This window comes from Mycothermus thermophilus, assembly GCF_041956435.1.
Source record: "Mycothermus thermophilus strain CBS 625.91 unplaced genomic scaffold VTJ04scaffold_5, whole genome shotgun sequence".
Taxonomy (NCBI): Eukaryota; Fungi; Ascomycota; class Sordariomycetes; order Sordariales; family Chaetomiaceae; genus Mycothermus; species Mycothermus thermophilus.
The window spans coordinates 784,655-803,339 of record NW_027191431.1 but is presented as its reverse complement, the minus strand read 5'-3'; the positions used below and the strand labels follow the sequence as shown (position 1 = coordinate 803,339).

General features: G+C 55.8%; 7 protein-coding genes across 7 annotated transcripts; 2 read left to right on the top strand and 5 right to left on the bottom strand.

The window, feature by feature from the left end:
• Positions 1-145: 145 nt before the first annotated feature.
• VTJ04DRAFT_7323 (uncharacterized protein) lies at positions 146-1,378 on the bottom strand (the record flags this gene model as incomplete). Its single annotated transcript, XM_069365638.1, has 3 exons — positions 146-838; positions 1,082-1,160; positions 1,224-1,378. 3 exons carry the CDS (start codon positions 1,376-1,378, stop codon positions 146-148), a joined length of 927 nt encoding a protein of 308 aa, XP_069216652.1.
• Positions 1,379-2,121: 743 nt separating this feature from the next.
• Positions 2,122-5,161, bottom strand: VTJ04DRAFT_7322 (uncharacterized protein; the record flags this gene model as incomplete). Its single annotated transcript, XM_069365637.1, has 3 exons — positions 2,122-4,468; positions 4,517-4,723; positions 4,782-5,161. The coding sequence occupies 3 exons, from the start codon at positions 5,159-5,161 to the stop codon at positions 2,122-2,124; spliced, it is 2,934 nt and encodes a 977-aa protein (XP_069216651.1).
• A 478-nt stretch (positions 5,162-5,639) lies between these two features.
• VTJ04DRAFT_7321 (uncharacterized protein) lies at positions 5,640-8,263 on the bottom strand (the record flags this gene model as incomplete). The annotated part of the gene is made up of 2 exons (XM_069365636.1): positions 5,640-8,078; positions 8,138-8,263. The coding sequence occupies 2 exons, from the start codon at positions 8,261-8,263 to the stop codon at positions 5,640-5,642; spliced, it is 2,565 nt and encodes an 854-aa protein (XP_069216650.1).
• Positions 8,264-10,320: 2,057 nt separating this feature from the next.
• VTJ04DRAFT_7320 (uncharacterized protein) lies at positions 10,321-10,857 on the top strand (the record flags this gene model as incomplete). Its single annotated transcript, XM_069365635.1, has 1 exon — positions 10,321-10,857. One exon carries the CDS (start codon positions 10,321-10,323, stop codon positions 10,855-10,857), a length of 537 nt encoding a protein of 178 aa, XP_069216649.1.
• Positions 10,858-12,680: 1,823 nt separating this feature from the next.
• On the top strand, positions 12,681-14,097 carry VTJ04DRAFT_7319 (uncharacterized protein; the record flags this gene model as incomplete). The annotated part of the gene is made up of 2 exons (XM_069365633.1): positions 12,681-12,974; positions 13,030-14,097. 2 exons carry the CDS (start codon positions 12,681-12,683, stop codon positions 14,095-14,097), a joined length of 1,362 nt encoding a protein of 453 aa, XP_069216648.1.
• A 221-nt stretch (positions 14,098-14,318) lies between these two features.
• Positions 14,319-15,809, bottom strand: VTJ04DRAFT_7318 (uncharacterized protein; the record flags this gene model as incomplete). The annotated part of the gene is made up of 1 exon (XM_069365632.1): positions 14,319-15,809. The coding sequence occupies one exon, from the start codon at positions 15,807-15,809 to the stop codon at positions 14,319-14,321; it is 1,491 nt and encodes a 496-aa protein (XP_069216647.1).
• A 456-nt stretch (positions 15,810-16,265) lies between these two features.
• Positions 16,266-17,586, bottom strand: VTJ04DRAFT_7317 (uncharacterized protein; the record flags this gene model as incomplete). Its single annotated transcript, XM_069365631.1, has 5 exons — positions 16,266-16,309; positions 16,380-16,731; positions 16,786-17,025; positions 17,090-17,252; positions 17,327-17,586. 5 exons carry the CDS (start codon positions 17,584-17,586, stop codon positions 16,266-16,268), a joined length of 1,059 nt encoding a protein of 352 aa, XP_069216646.1.
• Positions 17,587-18,685: the final 1,099 nt, after the last annotated feature.

The following is an 18,685-nucleotide window of genomic DNA, read 5'->3' as shown; positions in this document are numbered from 1 at the left end:
AACACTTCGGGGGAATTGAAGGAGTATTGCAGGTTGAGAATGAATACTAAGGTTATTAACGCCAGATACCACATGCCCTATTGACCTATCCAATTTCTCATCCAGTTTCGTAGATCACAGCCCATCTTTGATCGGGAATAAACCACTAAGGGAACATCAGCAGACACCATATCCCTATATCAATGGACGGCGCCATGCCAATCGATTTCTCCGCTCGAGGGCAGACCACAAACTCATAAAGCCGGTACCCTTGCCAGTCAGGGACACTGCACTTGACGGTCCTCTGATCATTGTACCTGGCTTCACGGGTAACGTTGTAAATCACGGTCATGTTAGTGTCCTGTGACGTCGGCAGGAAATAGAACCGCGGCCCTTGGGACTCCTCCTCCGGCCTCTGCGCGGCGAACAACTTGATATCGGGCTGGTCGACGAGATACGGCTGCCCACCGGCGAGCGGAATGCCAAGTAACTGGTCCATCGTGTTCTCGATGTAGGTAGTCAGTTGCGTGTCGGGATCGTAGATGATGTACCACGGTCGGTTGCTGATCTTCCAGTAACCCTTCCACGCCGTCGCGACAACAGTCTCAGTGACAGTGGACGTGGACGTGGTGTACTGGGTAAGCGTGCCGACGGTGGTTGTCGTTTTCGAAGTCAACACATCAGTGACCCACACCGTCTCCAGCACGGTCACCGTCGAGGTGGCTGTCACCCGCACCTCCTCAGTGGCGGTCGTGGTGGCTGGGGTGACCGTGACGGTGGTGACATAAGCATCGCTGACGGCGGTGATGCAGGAGCAAGCTGACGAAAAGGCGCCGAGGTCGCCGCACGGGATCGACGGCTGCGGGGTGGGATGGTGGGTTCGGTGGATGTGCGTGTTACGCAAGCTCTCTTCCACCACCTCCTCCCTCTCTCCTTCTTATTCTCGACGGTTGTGTTGTCGCGGGCTTTGAGGCCCTCGGGCGGTAACGTGACATCCGGGGGTAACGTGATCGTGGCGGTCTCAGTGAGGACTGTGGTGGCTGTCTCAATCGCCGTGGCGATGACAGTGTCCCATGACGTGGTCGTGTCTGTCTCAAGTGACCGTGTTGGTTGTGAAGACGACGAAGACGTCGGTGTAGTCGGTTGTTATTGTGGCTGTGGTAATAAGGGCATCGACGGTGCTAATATGATCCGGTCAGAGCTATCGTTGCGTGGTGAAGCACATGAACGCGAACAAGGCATACAAGGTTGATGTAGCTGGTGCGCCGAAGGTTGAGATGCAGGCATCATAATAGCCGGCTGGATTGTTGTTGATATTGAGCAAGCCAGCAACCTCCTGCAGGCAAATGTTTGGGGAACACGCAGGATTGATGGCATTGTACGGGGCGAGAGCCGCCATAGCAGGAATGAAAGACGGCAATCAACAGAAAAAAGAGCGGACGTGGAAAAACTACGGAGAAGAAGCAGAAAGGCCCGGGAGGGAAGAATCCTCAACAGGTAATAACTGCTGACTTCCTGGATACGGCTCAGTGCTATAAGATACCATAGGGACAGAGGTCGACATCGCTGGATCAGCCACAAGGGCTCCGCCGGTTCCTTATCGTAAAACCACGATATCCTGGCAGGGGCATCTGAGACCGCAAAATCAATATTTCCCATCGGAGACCCCCAGCTTGGTGTTGTTGGCCGTGTCGCTGGACGACAACAAAGTAAAGGGCGCTTAATAGTTTCTACAGCCTGATCAAATCGAGTTCACAATACAGGGGTTTTCAGCGCTGAACAAACCCAACAGCTCGTTCGCTGAAAAAATTGACCAGGGATTTCAGCTTGGTGATTGCTTCACTTGTTCCTCTACAATAGATTCTGGACTCTTTGGCTTGGCTTCGGATCGTTGGTGAGGTGGGGCAGCAATATGGGAGTGGCGATAGCCTCTTGACATAGGGAGACGTTTAGCTAGGCCGCTTGATGAAGACTGCCTACGAACTATCCTTGTTAACACTTATATTCCTTGCCCTAGCCCCGAATAAACATACAGACGTAGGCCGCCAGATAAAACGCCCTCCTAGTAAGCGACTATTCACTGACATTCTTATATACCTGCAAGTAATACCCCACGTTCAACCATCCTCAAATCATACCCCCTCACCCTCCACTACCACCACCTCCTCCTCCACCACCATCCACCACATCCGCCCACGCCACCTCGTCGCCAACTCCCAATTCAAACCTCTCCTCAGCGTTCCCCGCAATCTCATAAACCCCAACCCCGCCGTTCTTATCCCCAATAACCAGCATCCGTCCGTCGCGCGAGAACTCAAACACTGTCGGCCCGCCTGTCCCGGTCCCAGCCCCAGTCCCCGTTCCACCAGCAGCAGGAGCAGCGGCAGTTCCCTCCCCCTGAGCCGCAGCCGCAACCATGCCCTCCAACTGTCCAAACGACGCAAACCCCGCATCCCTCGCCGCATTGGGCCAGCGCCAAATCTCCTCTGGCGCAGGCTCAAAACTAGTCGCCGTCAGCAGCGACGGGGCTGTCGGGTCGACAGCCGACTGCGGAGCAGCAGCCGGAAACTGGGTAGTAGACGGAAAGAACGGCGGCACCAACGGCGCAAGATCAATAACCACAAACTCCCCCTTCGCTAAACTGCAGTACGCGAGCCGGCGACAGTCGGGTGAGATACACGCCTGCGCGTTAGGCGGGATGGCGAAGAGGCGGGTGGTGTTTGTGGGGAGGTGCCAGACCAAGACGATTCTGTTGGGTGTTTTTTCTCCTGGGGTTGGTGTTGTTTCTGTTGTTGTGCCGACGTTAGCGTTGGTCGGTGCGTGAGAGAGGTTTGGAAGCGTGGTGGTGGAGGGTGTGTTGCTCAAGGGAGACGGGCTGGCGACGGGTGGGATGGTGTGGTGGTGTTTTCTGCGGAAGGAGAAAGGATATTTCCCTCCTTTTGCACCACCACCGATGCTTCTTATGCTGCCTGCCGTTGCGGCAGTGCTGGAGGGTGTCAGTGAGACAGTGTCAGAGGAAGAAGCATCTGCTGGTGTTGCCGGCGGGATCCAGACCGACACAGCAACGTCTCCGTGAGTGGCGAGACAGGTCGGCAGGGCGGAGTGTAACGCAGGATGGGATGGGACGCAGACGCGGTAAGGTTTATGACGTTCTTCCTCATTAGCTCCGGAAGGTGTGGTGGTGGGAGGCAGTCCGTGGTTGACACGCCATGCGACCAAGATGGCAGTGTGAGTTTGCACAGGATCACCTGGCCGCGGACCTGCAGCGGCAACCAACATGGAGGCATCTCCGTTGTAGGCGAGCTCAGGAAACTTGGGTATAAAAGGGAGCTCAGCCCTGAGTAGATCGATGGACCGCCTGGGGTCTTGGGCGAAGGGGTTTTTAGCCCCGGGGTTGGCAAGGTAGAAACGCTCGATACGGTCAGCCTTTGGTCGGTAGATGGCGAGTCCCGCCCGGTCGTGACTCTGGTGGTAAGATTCATCGCTGCGACTGGCTGCCCAACGGTGCACATCCTCAATCACCTGGACCTTCTTCGCTCCGCCGTTGCCGCCTTTGGCGTAGTTGTAGATCTCTAGCGTCAGACCAAAGTGTGTCGTCACAGCCATAAGCATCGCGCTCTCCGAAAGGATTTCGTGACTGCGGACAAAATATTCACGGGACCGCATGCTTGGTTGGACGTAGGAGGTTGTCTTAATGGTTCCGTGGAGAGCGTGCCGTGGCACAAACCAAATCTTCACCAACTTATTGCCGTGCTTGGTCACGAGGTATGATGTAGAGGGTGATACGTCAATATGCAACACCTCAGAGGCCTTGCCTTTACTATCTATCAGGTGTCGTTGCGGGATAATTTCTATCGGGGTGCGGTGAGGACTCTTAACAGGAACTGGAACGATACTGGTGGGCAAGGAGACCGGGGCATCGACCCAGGTCCGGCGGTAATCGGGAGGCGGCGTTGAGTGACGCGGCGATGGGAACTTGTCCCAGGAAAACCGTTGGTTTGAGCCGCTGCTACTCCCACCCGAGCGACGTGAGGCTTCGGATGCGACACGGGCGATTTGTGGGAAGGATGAATCGGGCGGCTTGTTCGGGGCCTGAGGGGCAGGCTCCCGTGTCGAGCTAAAGGGACTTCGTGATCCTGATGACCGAAGTGATTCGCTGCGCTTCCAGATCGGCTCTACTATGGGCGGTGGAAGCACTCTTTCTGTGGCTGGCACACTGCTCCCTTGCATGGCAGGCAACGTCGGAGATTCTGGTGGAACAAGCAGTTCGTGATCCTCTTTCTTCGGAGTCATGGGTGCTGGTTCTGCTGTGTAGTGGACTGCCTGGTCGTCGTTTGGGGACCACGACTCTCTGGTAACGTGCTGAACAGTCGTTGAACCAACAGACTGCCCATCTTTCGAAGCTGGCCCAGATATCGGTTTGCCTCCGCTGATTTGAAGGGATGCCACACCTAACTCAAGGACAGGATTCCGTTCCGCAAGAGGGGACCTGTTCTCTTATCAGCAGGGTCCATCAACAGAGGTGTTCAATGCATACAGCCGCTCAAACATATCTTGGCGTTTCTCTCCTTCCCCAGGACGTGCTACGTATCCAACAACGACTTTGAGATATGCGGCCAACACGGGTCCAGCATCAAGAGTCCCATGCTCAGCACTCCGAGCGTGCTCCATGAGCTGGTCGACGTCAGCTCGCAAGCCGTTCCTCACCACCTCAATATCGGCTGCATCACCCTGTGATGAGTTCCTGTCCAGACATCAGCATTGAATCAAACCCCTGAGGACTGTCCATAAGCCTGACTTACAAGCTAACAACCTCCAACGCAAACGCCAGCGCGGCTCGAAACAGCGCCAGCGTCGTCCGGCACTTGTTAATCTCCTCTCTCCCAACCTCGGCCCACTTGGCCGGCTCCGGGCATCTTGCCAGCACGTTGTCTATCTTTATCAGAACATTCCCGCAGCTCTCGAGCAGCACCAGTATTTGACCTTGAAGGCGGAGAGGCACGTCGTTCTCGTCATGCAGCAGCTCCAACACAAGACGCAGATCTGACAGGTCCCGTGTGACGGCGCTGAGGTCAGCATGAGCGGTGCGCACCGAGCGGATGAAGCGGGTGATGATGGCGGAGGTGGAGGCGATGCCCGAGAGAAGGTACTCGATGGGCCGAGCAAGGGGAGGAAGGTCCATTTCGGACTGGTCGTCTAGAGCTTTCGACGTGTTGTCTCAGTTGTTTGCAGGAATGCCTTGGCTGGTGATAGTCATGCAAACATTTGCTATGCCCCTGTTGCAGCTACGAGGTCTCCAACCAACTCGGGGAGGTGTGCTCGATGTCCGAATGTCAATGACCGGGTTGAGTTCCTGCATCCAGGCGCGTGATGAGACAAACATGGTGTTCCAAGCACCGAACAAAAGAACGCGATATACTGCATTGAGTGGAGTTGTCGTCCCCAGTTCTTTGTCAGCATAACCTCGAGAACCACGCCCCATGGACAAAGAGATTTGCTGATCTTGGCAGACAAACGAGCACCTCATGTAAGCTGAGCTCGGTGCAAGTCAAGCTCGGTCCTGAATAGTGGCATTGAGTGCTATCCTTGACTGATACGCGGTCGGGTATCAATGAAGTCGACGATCCAATTCGAGGCCGCCGAAGCCCGCAACGAGTCCTTCACACATACTCCCCATACTCGGGCCAAGCGAACGGATTCCCAGGGTCCAGCAGGCTGCTGAAGGAAAAGTCCACCGACTGCGCAAAGAGCGGGTCCCATTCCTGAAAGAGGGCATCATCGTCGACAAGGAACTCGTCGCGTTGGGCGTCTGCTGCTGGAGCCACGCCAGGCAGCCCACCAGCGGGAGCACCATCAGGGCGAGTAGAAGTCGTGCTAAGGGCAGGCGGCATTTGTACCAGAGACACATCTCCGGGAAGTGGGATTGCATCGTCGAGGTACCGGTACCTTTCAGCAGGGGTAGGAAAGCCTGAGGCAGGAGCAACGGATTGCTGTGTCATTCCACCGCCTAGCTTAGTGGGGGCTAGCCCGGAGGAGATGAATCTGGGATTGAGGGCGGTCGCAATGGCGTTGTTTTCGCTGGCAATCTGCCCGCTTGGTTGAGCAGATGCGACAGAACTGGTAGTAGATTGAGCATTCGCTGATAAAACCGCTTGCTCGGTCAGGCTGCTGCCAGGCTGAGCGATGCCATCCTTGGTCTTGTCCAGTGTATTTGATGGCGTTCCATCCTCAGCATGAGGCGCGACATTCATGCTTTTGTCCGAGCATGCCATAGCTTTCGCCTTCTTCCGATTGCTCTCGATCTGATCCAGCTTTCGCACGACAGCTTGCCCGAGTTGCGCGTTGATCCTAGCACTTCCCCAGACAGCACCAAGGCGCTGGACAATTGGAAGCATCCTCTTGAAGTCAGCCCCGCCCCGGCAGCGGAACATCGGCAGACGGCTAAAGCGCCACTTGCGATAGGCAACGCTCAGGGACAATGTCGACGCATAAGGAACGAACGGCACTGGACTGAGTTTGTAATTCTCCAAGACGTCGAGTATTCGGTCCGCAGAGTGGGATCGTCGGGCGTTGACGCTACTGGGCGGCAGGTGTTGAGTGGGTAGACTGTGTAGGGCATCGCATTCCGGGGCTGTCCGGAAACGGTGACGAGGCATGCGAACCGAGAGGACGCCAATGGCATGGTACAAAACCTCCAACGTCGCTAAGAGGGTCTCCGGTTCTGACTGGGCACCGGCTTCGATCGCCATGCCTTCAAACACGGGCAAGTCAACGTAGCTTATGGTTGGTCTTGGACGGTACATTTCGAAGACTTGGTCCAAGAGTAGGATCAAAGACAGGAAGAGACGAAATATGGGCGGGTCACTGGGCTCCGGCCGCGGTACCTGCATGATGTCGATATTGTGGAACAGTAAGGGTCGCGCGGCGATGGCCGCGATCAGTCGGTCGATGGTGTAGAGGCATTTGAAGAGCCTTCGGCCGGCCTCGCCGCAGTCACCGTCCCCTTGGCCCCTGGGAAGGATGCCCAGATGGATTCCATGAGTATGCACGAGGCTGGCAAGCCTTGCAAACAGCTCCATAGGCGCCCAACGTTCGGTTCGGCTTGCTGGTTGCCAGTAGAGACAAGTCAGGGCCATGACCTGGATCTGATGGATGAGTGGGATTTCTTGAGCTTCTTGCAGCTCGGTGAGGCGACTCTTGATGAAGCCTGCCATAGCGTGGGAATATTCGTCGTACGAAACGCCCGTGGCCTCAAGAGTGCCCTCGGTAGATGTCTTGAATGTGAGTAGTGGTGATGAATCAGGATCCGTAGCGGCGGCTAGGCACACAGTGGCTTGGATGAGCTCTCGCAGGGCGGCATTCTGAGGCAGGTTCAAAAGCATGGACCTGTCGAAAAGTGGGAATATTGGATGTATCTTGGCCAGATAAGTATCTCGCATCGCGGTCCATTCTGACTCTGAGGGCATAACTTTTTCGGCCAAGGCGCGGGTAGCAAGGGCCTGAGCCAAAGCCGCCAATTTGGCTGCATCCTGTACGTGGACGATAAGTCGGGAACCGTCTTCGCGTGGGAGGGAAAAGAAAGGACCGTTTGCGTCCTCGGTTGGCTTGGTGCTGCCCACGTCGGCTGGGCCTCGCTCAGGGGCTGGTGACCGGCGAGACTCGCGAGGAGAGATGGGAGGGACAAAACCAATCTGGAGGACTGGGGGTGCTTCTGTCGGTGTCGGCTTCGCGGCAGGAGCCTGGGTCATGGTGGCCTCTACGAGGATGCCTTCGGGGTTAAGATCTCCAAGGAAAGGAGGAGGAGAGGCAGGGGTTGGAGACGATTGCTGCGATTGGGGAACATCGCCATTGAGGTTGCGAGTAGCATCCAGGTTGGTGGCTGAAGCCTTATCAGAGGCGTGGTGGAAGAATCGGAGCAGCTGGACGGCAGCATCAGAGGTGTCTCTATCAGAGACCGTGCTGGTGCTCCGCCGGGCACGGGCCGACTGAGGCCGTTGCTGTTTTGGATGAGATGTGTTTGGAGGAGTGGCTACCGAATCGCTGTCGCCGTCGCCGTCATCATCGGAAGGGTATGAATCCGGGGCATGACGGCATCGTTTCTGATCCCGTCAGTATTAAAACAAGATTCTCTGGATAGTTAAATCCACGTGATAATCACCTTTTTCTTTCGGCAGTCAATGCATGCCTGGTTCACCTGTTTCCTTTTCATGGGCAGTCCAAATGAATCATGGCCGACGAAGCGGACGGTGCCGGCAGTAACGCCTGGCTTGACACGATTCACCATCGTGGGCCGGAGCAGATGAAGTTGTCAATGGTGATTTTTGGAGCGTCATGTCGGATCCCATGCCGGGGCGAGCCGCGAGTGTGTCTTAGCGGCGGACACTTGAATTGCCGAGGGATTGGAGCCGGCTCGAGTTCCGCTGCGGCGGTGCTGTGCCAGGCTGCTGCTGAGCTTGGCAATGGCGTCAATGGTGGGGCAGAGACTAGGCCTTCCCCTTTTCGGTAAGTCCGACTTCCAACGCAGATCCACACGGGTGCCAGTTTCGGAGGCTCCGTTCTCGCCAGATAGGGTGAATGCCTTCCTGCATGGCTCTCAAGACGGTGTTTGGGTTGCTCCAAAACTCGGTCAATTGCCGGGATTGTCCGCTGTCAAGATCTAGCGGGCGAAGATTCCTTTGACACAATATGAACAGTTGGAGATGATTGCATGTTGCCTGGTTTCAGCCCCTGGGACATCTTTACCTCCCTTCAGCCAGTTAGTCCAGACGATCATCAAGCTTTCTCGAACCTTGAGAATCAGTTGAAATGATCCAAGGACCTGAGCCATCGAGCCCTTTAGCCAGTTGGTGGACGATATAGGCCTGGACGCCTTCACTGATCACCACCTCAAGGATGTGGGCAACACCTCTCCAGCAGTGCCCGATTTCAAGCGGCGGCGGAATCTCTCCACTCCAGCCATACGGACCGCAGTCCTTACCTCCTCCTTCGGGCTCGCTGTGCTTAGCGGCCGTGCCTCTCAACTGAGCAACATGGGCCAAGAGAAAACACGCAAAAGTGATCAAGTGAGAGCTTAGTGTTTTGCACCATGGGTTGTATTTGGGGTACTCTGTTTGTGCCTGTTATGCTCACAGCGCTGTTGTTGCGGGAGTTCTGGCAGCTGCGGAACATGCAACGGCGGACGACTCACGTTCCAGGAGGGCGGCGCTGTGGCGGAGACGAATCGAGATTTTGACAACCTGGAAGCTATTGCATTGGGACTTTTTGGCCCGTCCCAGCAGAAACACCACTGAGAATGTGCTCTGGACTGTTCTGGGAACCTTGATGGATTGAAGATCAGAGACCTTGCTTCTCAAGTATGAAAATATATCCGGTCTCGGAGATCGTCATACAGGCTAGGAACTCGCCATCGTCTTTTCGCTATGAGGTACCTGCAGCTCCTAGGTGTTTGTATAAGCCTCAGCATTTCCCCAGGAAATTGCGTCACTGTTGGTGCAACACAAAGGATTCGGCCATTGGCCAATGCCAACTTTAGGTTATTCCCGTCCATCACCCATTCAGATGTGCCTGGGGGCTCCGTCAGCCTGCCGTTCAGGAACCCGACGTCAGTCGATACTCCAAATCATAGAGAGCCGCGTATTGTTGTTGTTATTCCTAGGTACCTATCTAAATTGAAATTTGAGTATGCTTTGCACAGCCGGATTCAGGGTTCTCTCCGGTGTTGCATCTCCCCGGTTGCGCCGCTCCGTCCGAGCTCCGGCTCTCGAGTTGTCCCGCCCCGTTTGCCTAGCGCAGCCGCAGCGGGCGAGTGGGGTGCCGGCCCGACACCGAATCCCACCCAAGTCTCAACCCCTCGTTTAAGCATACCAGGCACCATCTCTCCACTATACTCTAGAGTTCTCCAGATTTCCAAGCATGGCGGGGGACAGCGGATTTGTCAGCTGTTCTTGCACCACAAACCGCACCGCGTAACGCATACCTCTCACCGAACGGGCAAACAAAGAGAGGGAATTAATAATGTCGTCACATTGGAAATAGGACACAGCCTAGCTTGGCAGGACAGGAATCATGTAGAGTAGCGATACTACATGTCTCGGGGTTAAGATTCGGCCTTTTGAGTGAGATAACAAGCCATCTACACGTAGCCTCATCACGGCAAGGTGGAGATCGGATGAGCACCATGACGACCCCGCGATCTGATGTCAAAAGGATATAAAGCCGATCATCTTCTCTCATGATCTTGTCCGTTCCATCTCCCATCATCCCAAGACACCTTGAACAAGCCCGCTCACACGACCAACTTAACCAAAGCATATCTCGCTCACCTTTTCCACGACCACCACCATGGCTACCCTCCCTCTCTACGAAACCACCATCCTCGTGGCGAAGCACGCCCTCGAGACCCTCCAACACATTCTGCAAAAAGCCCAATCCCACCCCGAGGCCGCCACCATCGCCCAGGCCCGCCTCATCGAGGACATGCTCCCCCTGAGCTTCCAAGTTCAGACCGTGTCCAACTTCGCCAAGAAGACCGTCGAGCGCCTCACGGGCCGCGACCTGGGCGTCTGGCCCGACGACGAGACGACGCTCGAGCAGCTCCTCGCGCGCGTCCAAAAGACCCTGGACCTCCTCGAGACCGTCAAGCCCGAGGACGTGGAGCCGGCCGCGACCAAGACGCACGAGCTGAAGATTGGCCCGACGAACCCCTTCCAGGCGTCAACCAAGGATTATGTGCTGGGCTACTACCTGCCGAATCTGTTCTTCCATCTGAGCACGGCGTATGGCATTCTGAGGAGCAAGGGGCTGGATATTGGCAAGCGGGATTATCTCAAGAGCTTCGTGTTGCCGTTCTACCCTGTGCCGGCTGCGGACCAGCAGTGAATGGGAAATTTGGTGTGGATTTGAGGGTGGGAAGGTGGACGGTCTAGATTCGGGAGGAACGGGGAAGCGCGGAATTAAGTTGTGGGGGCTTCAGGTGGAGGTGAGGAAGAATGACGGGAATGTTCTCAAAATTGAAAAGAAAATTCATTCATCTTTGATTTAATTGCCTGGGATTCTATGACTCTCAAAACTTTCCGGGATGTTCGGTTGACTGATGACACCCGTTTCTGAATCAGCTACTCTGTGGGTCTTTTGATGACCATAATGAATCCGTTGGTGCTGCCACAGTCAGTGCACCTCAGATTTAGCGCCTCTGAGACCTCACCGGTCTCTTCATCTCGACACTAGTGTAGTAACTCAAAGCCAAGTTTTGCTAGCGCCGGCACTTCTTGTTCCTATCGATAGGTACATCATACTACAGAGTATGTACAATGCAAGGCGATGGATGTAAGTCTAAACTAGCAGGGTGACGTTGTAACGGTAGCTAGTGTAGTGTAATGCCTCCACAATCGTCGATCAGTTATGGAACGCGTCAACACAAAGATCTAGTAGTTGTGACAATTCCGTTGCTAGTTTTGACTACAATCCATGTCATTGATTCTGCTGTGGCGTTTTTGTGGTTCGTGGCACAGATCACGTTTCTCGAGAAAATTCCCAGAGCTTCGCTCACCGCCCTCTTCAGCCCCGGCATGGTGGAATTAGCCGCGGATCGATCGGTGATGCGGTCAGGGGTTGCGTCACAGAAATCCGGGGGAAGATGCGTCAAACTGGGACCATGCAAGGGGGTTGTGTCACCTTGATGGCGAGCATGGACGTGAGGTTGACAGACCCATTTTGTCTGGTCGAGTACACAGTACTTATACGTCGTAGTCATTACTAGAGAGTCTTATGGCGATCCGCAGGTCATACAACAGATCTGTCCCCTGCGCAATATCCGGCCAATTTTCAGCGATCGGTCGATATGGGATGAACCGGTCGAATTCATGCATCATGTTTTCTTTCCTCCCGTATGATGGAAGTCTACCAAGTCTACAGCACCTACCTACTCCGATCCAGTTCGGCAGCCCAGTCCCGTCCAACAGTTTAGTCCAGCCCGGAAACTGAGACACTCTTTCCCGTGCGGGGCAAACACAAGGATGAAAAACAGGGAGTCATTCTGGAAGCGAAGACGGTGTGGCGCAATTCAGCTACATTTTTCATGTCCGTGCGGAGCTGATGCATTTCCTACTCGTCAAGCCAAGAGTAACATGCCATGGCAGCTCTCTGTTCGCAAACTTGACCGAAGGGATGTATGGCCAAGAGAGCGTTTTCGTGTCCGTTGCTTAGCCCGTTGCTTCCAATCAACCAGGCTACCGAACCCGAAATCGAACTTTGGTTCCTGGTGATCAGACAGTCCCGCGGAACTGGGGTAAATCTCTTTGCAGCCAAGCTCGAAACCGGATGCACGGGACACCAAAGGATCTCAAAGGATCAACTAGTGGCGACGCTAGGATCAGCTCTAGATCTTTTGGGTTGGTTAATAACGTAGCCTTGTCTCTACACTACCAATGTTTGGTCGAGATTGATCCGGGCCAGGGGATGTGAGACTGTTTGATAGGGGCTAAGTCCAAGTCATAAAACCACTTCCTCAGAATTTTAACTCCCAAACCTCATCTGGTCCTAGTAGTAGTCAATGGCCAACTCATCCCTTTGAATGCCTCACAACAACGACACCGGCCCCCATCACTGGTTTCGTTTCGGGTCTCTTCCACTTGTTCTTCTTATCAGGCTCATTTCCGGGCCTGGAAGACGCTCCAGCGCCGACATCACTCACGATTACCGCCATGGCCAACCTCGAGACCACACCGTCAGATCCCCCACCACCACCAGCCGGAGGGAATGGCTCAGCATCCGGGATGACACCAAACAGCAACGACACCTCCACCATCAACGATCCCGCGTCTCCGCAACAGGTGATCATAATCGGTCCCCGCGCTGCTTCCCTCTCCATCCTCCACATCGTGCTCACCTCCTGCCTCATGGCCCTTTGTGTGGTAACATTCCTGGCACGGATATACCGGAGGATGACACCCGTGTGGAAGATGGGAGTGGACGACTATTTCATCATTCTGGGCTTCGTACGTCGACCCTCTTTCCACCGCCCCCCTTCGTCTGTCCCTACTAACCTTCCAGGCCCTCACCGTCGTTGACTTCGGCATGTTGATGCCCAACATGACGCCCGTCCAAGGCCCCCTCCCCATCACCGCGACCTCCGAGGCGGGCAAACTCTCCTGGCTCGCCATCGGCATCTGGGGCCTGTCCATGACGTGCATCAAGCTTTCCATCGCCTTCACCCTCCTCCGCATCCGCGGCGAGCACCTTGGCTGGAAAATCTTCCTTTACTCGATCATGATCGTCCAACTCACTTACGGCATCGGCAACATCCTCTTCAACCTCGTCATCGCCTGCCAACCGCTGGAAGCCGCGTGGAGGCCCGAGCTGCTATATACTCCCGGCTCTGGGGCACGCTGCGTGCCCGTCGAGGTCATGACAGCCGTTTCCAACGCGGGCAGCGCCATCAATATTACGACCGACTTCCTGCTGTCGCTTGCGCCCGCGACGTTCCTTCGCAAGCTGAACCGCCCGCTGCGCGAGCGCGTGTTTGTGTGCGCGCTGATGGCCATGGGCCTGCTCGCCAGCGGCGCGAGCGTGGCCAAGACGGTGGCGGTGAAGGCCTGGGGGGAGTTTGATAATAATACGTTCGCGACGGACGCAGGGATGGCGCTGATGGACGATTGGATGGCCACGGGCATCACGATATGTACGTGGACGGTGCTGGAGCAGCAGTTGGGGTTGTTGGCGGCGTGCATACCAGCTTTGAAAGGGGTATTGCAGACGTGTTTGGGGCGTATGGGGGTGTCGTTGACGGTGGACAAGTCGAGGACGACGGGAGCTGGAGCGTCGACGTGGAAGAATGGGACGGAGCTGCGGTCGATCAAGAAGCTTGGCAAGGACAAGACTACGACGACCACTTCTCGTGACCTGGACTCGACATTCCGCAGGCAGAGCGTGAATAGGCTTGAAGGAGATGCCAGGCAAGGAGGCAAGGAGATGCTTGATACAGAGGCGGGTGTCGAGTCGCCGAACAAGACATTGACTCCGTCGTCTAAGTGGTTAGAAGACGATTGGACTGCAGACAGGGCGAGGACAGACTCAAGAACCTACTTGGTGGACGACGAAAGGCCTGAGAGAGCGATATGACCTATGATAACTAGAGAGCATGATGCCGACATGCAGTTTAGACTTCTGGATAAGGGACTTCTGCCATGATGTCAAGTCTCGGTCCATGAAGAAAGATCCTCATCTGCTGAGCAATCAGCGCCAACAACGAACTGAATCCATTCATGATAAACTAAAACAATCATGTCATGATATAGAAGACAGCCTTCACACCCATCACCTCCATGTCGCAGTCTCCGTACTTAGTACCGTGGATTCTGCCCGAAGTTGTATCCCTGACCAGAGCCCTGTGGAGGGGCGGCATAAGAATATGCCTGCCCGTGACCACCCGATGGCGGCCTTTGTACCGGCGGAACGTCCTGATGCCCGCCACCGAGCTGGACGTTATGAGTCGGAGCCCCAACGCTGACACCCTCATTCCCAATATCATCCGGCACCGATATCTTAACTTTGGGCAGGTACTTCTGCACCTTCTGCTCGACAATGGTGTGGACAAACATCCAGCTCTCGCGCTCAAGCTTGCGATGACCGCCGTTGACGACGCCGAGGATGCTGTTGCGCAGCGTCTCCTGCACCTTGCGAACGAGGTCGCGGATCTTGCTGACCAGCTTGGCCTTGAGGTCGTCGCCGATGCCGCGATCAGTGCTGCCGCGGGTGCCAGGTCTGTCAAGCTCAGAATCGAACGGGTTGCCGCCGAGGATCTTCTCCAATGGCTTCTGAATCTCATCTGGCAGGAGTTCGAACAACTCCTTCTCAATCTTGCCCAGGATCTTGCGGAACTCGATGCGGACCTCGCGATGCACCTTGGCCAGACCGGTCGTAAGCTTCTCGCTGACGAGCTTGGAAAAGCCCAAACCACCGCTGTCGCCGCCTTCGCCGGGACCGTCACGAGATCCCTCCCCTCCCAGGCTCCTCGTGCCGCCCTGGCTGGGCGGCCGATCCTGGTCCTTGCGTCCACCAAACAACCCGCCAAGGCCCTTCACCAGGTCCTTCACCTGGTCCTCGATCTCCCCCTTGGCGCCATCACCCAAATCCCTGGCGCTGGTATTCCCGCGCAGCCAGCGCTTGAGGTGGTCCAGCGCGATCCTGGTGAACTGCTCGGCAATGGGGCCGTGCTGCTGGCGGAGCTTGGAGGCCAGCTTCTCCTTGATCTCGGGCGTGATGAGGCGGGCTTTCTCCTCGGGGTTTTTGCCGGCATCCTTGAGCGCGTTGCTCAGGACGCCGAGGACACCGTCGAGCTGCAGGCCACCGCCACCGCCGCCACTTCCCCGCCTGTCGTCGGAAAAGGTCTGCACGGCCTGCACCGCGGCCGAGAAGAAGCCCCGGGCAATGTCGCCGGCATCGGTACCTCCGCCGCCGCGGGTGCGAGGAGGCGAGCCACCGGAGCGTGTGCCGGCGCCATTGCCCTCGGTCAGGTTGAAGATCTCGCGCAGATCATCTCCGGCTTCGCCGGCGATGCTGGAAAAGTTGCGGGTCAGACCGGCGATCTCGTCGGCGAACGGCAGGGACAGGCTGCCATAGGAGTCGGGGACGGAGTCGCTGAAGCTGCGCTTGCCAGAGTCGCCGTCCTTGTTGAAGAGCGAACGAAAAGCATCGACGATTTGGTCTTCGAGGCTGTCGATGGTCTTCTGCTGGAACTGGTCGATTTCGCTAGCGATGCGGGGCTGGATCTGAGGGCCCAGCGAGTCGATGTAGTTGTCGACTGCCCCAGCAAGCACTTCGGGAAGAGGCATGGTGGAGGATAATATGGATGTCTAGTCAATGGGACGCAGGAAGGATATCCGGAACGGACCGTGGTGATGATGAACAATTGAAGCAGAAATGAAGATTAAAAAAGGCGACAGTCAGCTACAAGAAGGAGAGAGGGTATGGAGTTGGCAGCTTCACACCACAAGTACCTCGAGCTACAAGCTGCGGCTGAGGCGGGGTAGGTGGTTCTTTGCCCCGCGGATGAGGGGATTTGGAGGCCTTAAAAGGGGCCCAACACTTTGGGGTCGCACGAGTCGGGCATCACTCCACAGAATCCACTATATTTCAGCTGCATCATCCCGTCCCATCTTTGGCTAATCGAGCTGGCGACGCGTTGGCGGCCTCGTCTTTCTTGCCTCCTGAGACCCAACCGCCACATAGAACCTTGTTTGAACGACACTATGGACACCTCAACCCCCACATCATACAACACACCCCTCTTACATGTCGTGCATACCCTCCCTACCCGGCAGATGGTCGAACCCTGCCAAATCGTCAGTGTTGTGTTCTCTACGTCATACATTGCTGATATTCAAGCTTGAGGTGGCACTTACATCCATCGACGTCTTCCCTGACTCTCTTGGGGATCGTGCATCTCTTGGCTTGCTCAATGCTCTGCGACTTCAGACCGCCGCAGTCCGCAGCGAAGCAGCCGTTGGCGTCCATGGCCCGCTGCAGCGAGTCGCCCTCCCATCCGAAGATGTAGTCTCCGTGCTGGCCATAGCCTGTGGGATCGCCAGTGCTGAGCACGAAGGGCTGGCCGTTGGCAGGCCACAGTGAACGGTCGTTGAACTTGGTCGTATCCCAGACAATCTCCAGCATGAGCTGCGGGATCTTGACGGGGTGGCTAGGAGGGCAGTTGCCAGTCGACAGGAAGTTGGAGGGCCCGTTCACGGGGTAGGCGACCTGCGTGCCATGTTAGTTCGGGGTTCCCCAGGGCCGACGAGATGAAGTACGTACATGGTCCTTATGGTTCGGGCTGTCCAGGTTCTTGCCATCCCAGCACGTCGGGTACAAGACGTTTGACCGGATACCGCCGGGGCACGGCTGGGGCGGGAAGCCCTCAAAGTCACGGCGGCTGTCGCTGCAAGGAGCGAGGTCATCTCCGCCGAAGTTGGGAGCGCTGAAGCAACGGAAGCAGCTCTGGGACTTGTACAACGGAGTGCGGCGTGCCGGGTCTCCGACGAACATGCGGAACCCCTGAGTGGTTGGTTGTGTCAATGAAGTCCCACAATCAGCCATAACTATCACACTCCGAACTCACAGGCTTGAACGCCGTGACTTGCCCTCTGCCGGGGCTGATGTAGTACACAGTCACACCACCGTCGGTCTGCGTGGTGAAGCGATCGTTGAACAAGAACCGGTTGGGGACCTGAGGCACACGCTTGTAGCTGCCGTTGGGCGCCTTGAAGTACAAGTTCGCCGTCCTGTAGTTTAGTTGCCTCAAGGTTAGCGTTCCAATCTCTCAAGGGTTGGGGTTGTGGCTAGGGTTAGGGTTTACCAGTAGTTCGAGCGGTCCTCAGAAGGGCCACATGTGGTGCAGGTCGCCAGCGAGGCGATGTCGGTGACGGGCATACTGACGTTGAAGGCATTGCCTCCAATGATCTGGTGCATGTGCGATGTAGGGAATTTGCCAGGCTCGACAAGGGGGTCAAGCCGCTCGATAGTGAGCTGTGAGCATCCGAAACGGAGGTGGTTCAGTCCTCCAAAGAACCCCTGGGCAGATGCCAGGGGCACGAAGGCAAGGAGAGGCACCAGCATGGCGGTCGATCAAGCGTGCTGCGAATGGCAGAGAGAGAAACGAGCACCGTGGTGATGGAGACTCCGGAACGGGGCACTGCTGTCAAAGAAGGCAGTTCCGCCCTCTTAAATCTGGGCCAGGGTTCACTTACACGGCGCCAGGATTCTCGCCAACTGCCATGCCAACCACACCAAACCACATATAGTGCCCAATTTATCACGACTGGACTCCTCATAGACACAGCCAGTCTAAGCCAGGCAATATCATCTTGACGTCCTAAATAAAAGTCATGTAGGCCACGGGCCACCGACGAGCACAACATCCCCAAATGCCGGCAATCGCCCGATTGGGTGGTTATAGGCCGGCAGAAGTCATGACTTCGGCACTCAATATCTGGGGTTGCCCAATCGGCACAACTCCTTCCCTAAAGTATACACACGCGGTCGCTTGCGCTGCATGTCTTGATTGCTGTGCTGTCGCCCAATTTCGCCGAACCTGGGGGATGGGATAAACTGGCGGCTCCACGAATGATGGGTGATGGCGTTGACAAGATGGTTGCTGGAGTCAGTATAAACTCGGGGCAGAATGGAGGCCTCGTGGCGCAGTTGGCATCCAATTTCGGATTCTGTATCTCTCCTCCTAATGGCGTTGAGAAGAATCTTGGGTGTGGCGCTTCGCGTTGAGCGAGTCGTTGTACATCGATGTCCGTCTGGATGTTCTAGGAAGGTGTCGGTCTGGAACGTCACTTGCTATTTCCTCTCTGTATTTCCTGGTTTATTACGGTTTCGCTTTTTCCTCTTTTCGTGCTTCTCTTCCCGTTCTCAGCCTAGAGGTACAAGAGCTCTATTAACACCGAAGCTCATTCCCCCGTTGGAGCCTAGACTCTGTGATTTGATCTGGGTTTGACAACTTAATGCTAAGGGGCAAGTTTGCCAATCGGTTCCTCCTTCCTTCTCTGTCGAATCCAAGTGCATTGCTTTGATCAAACTTTGGTGTTGCTGCCTGAAGTCAAACCCGGATGTTCCTTCCCACCTTGAAAATAGATCCCTCAGTAATCCCAAGAGCAGGGCTATTACATGGAGACCTGTTCTCTCCAAAACAGCCAATACCTGGAGCACC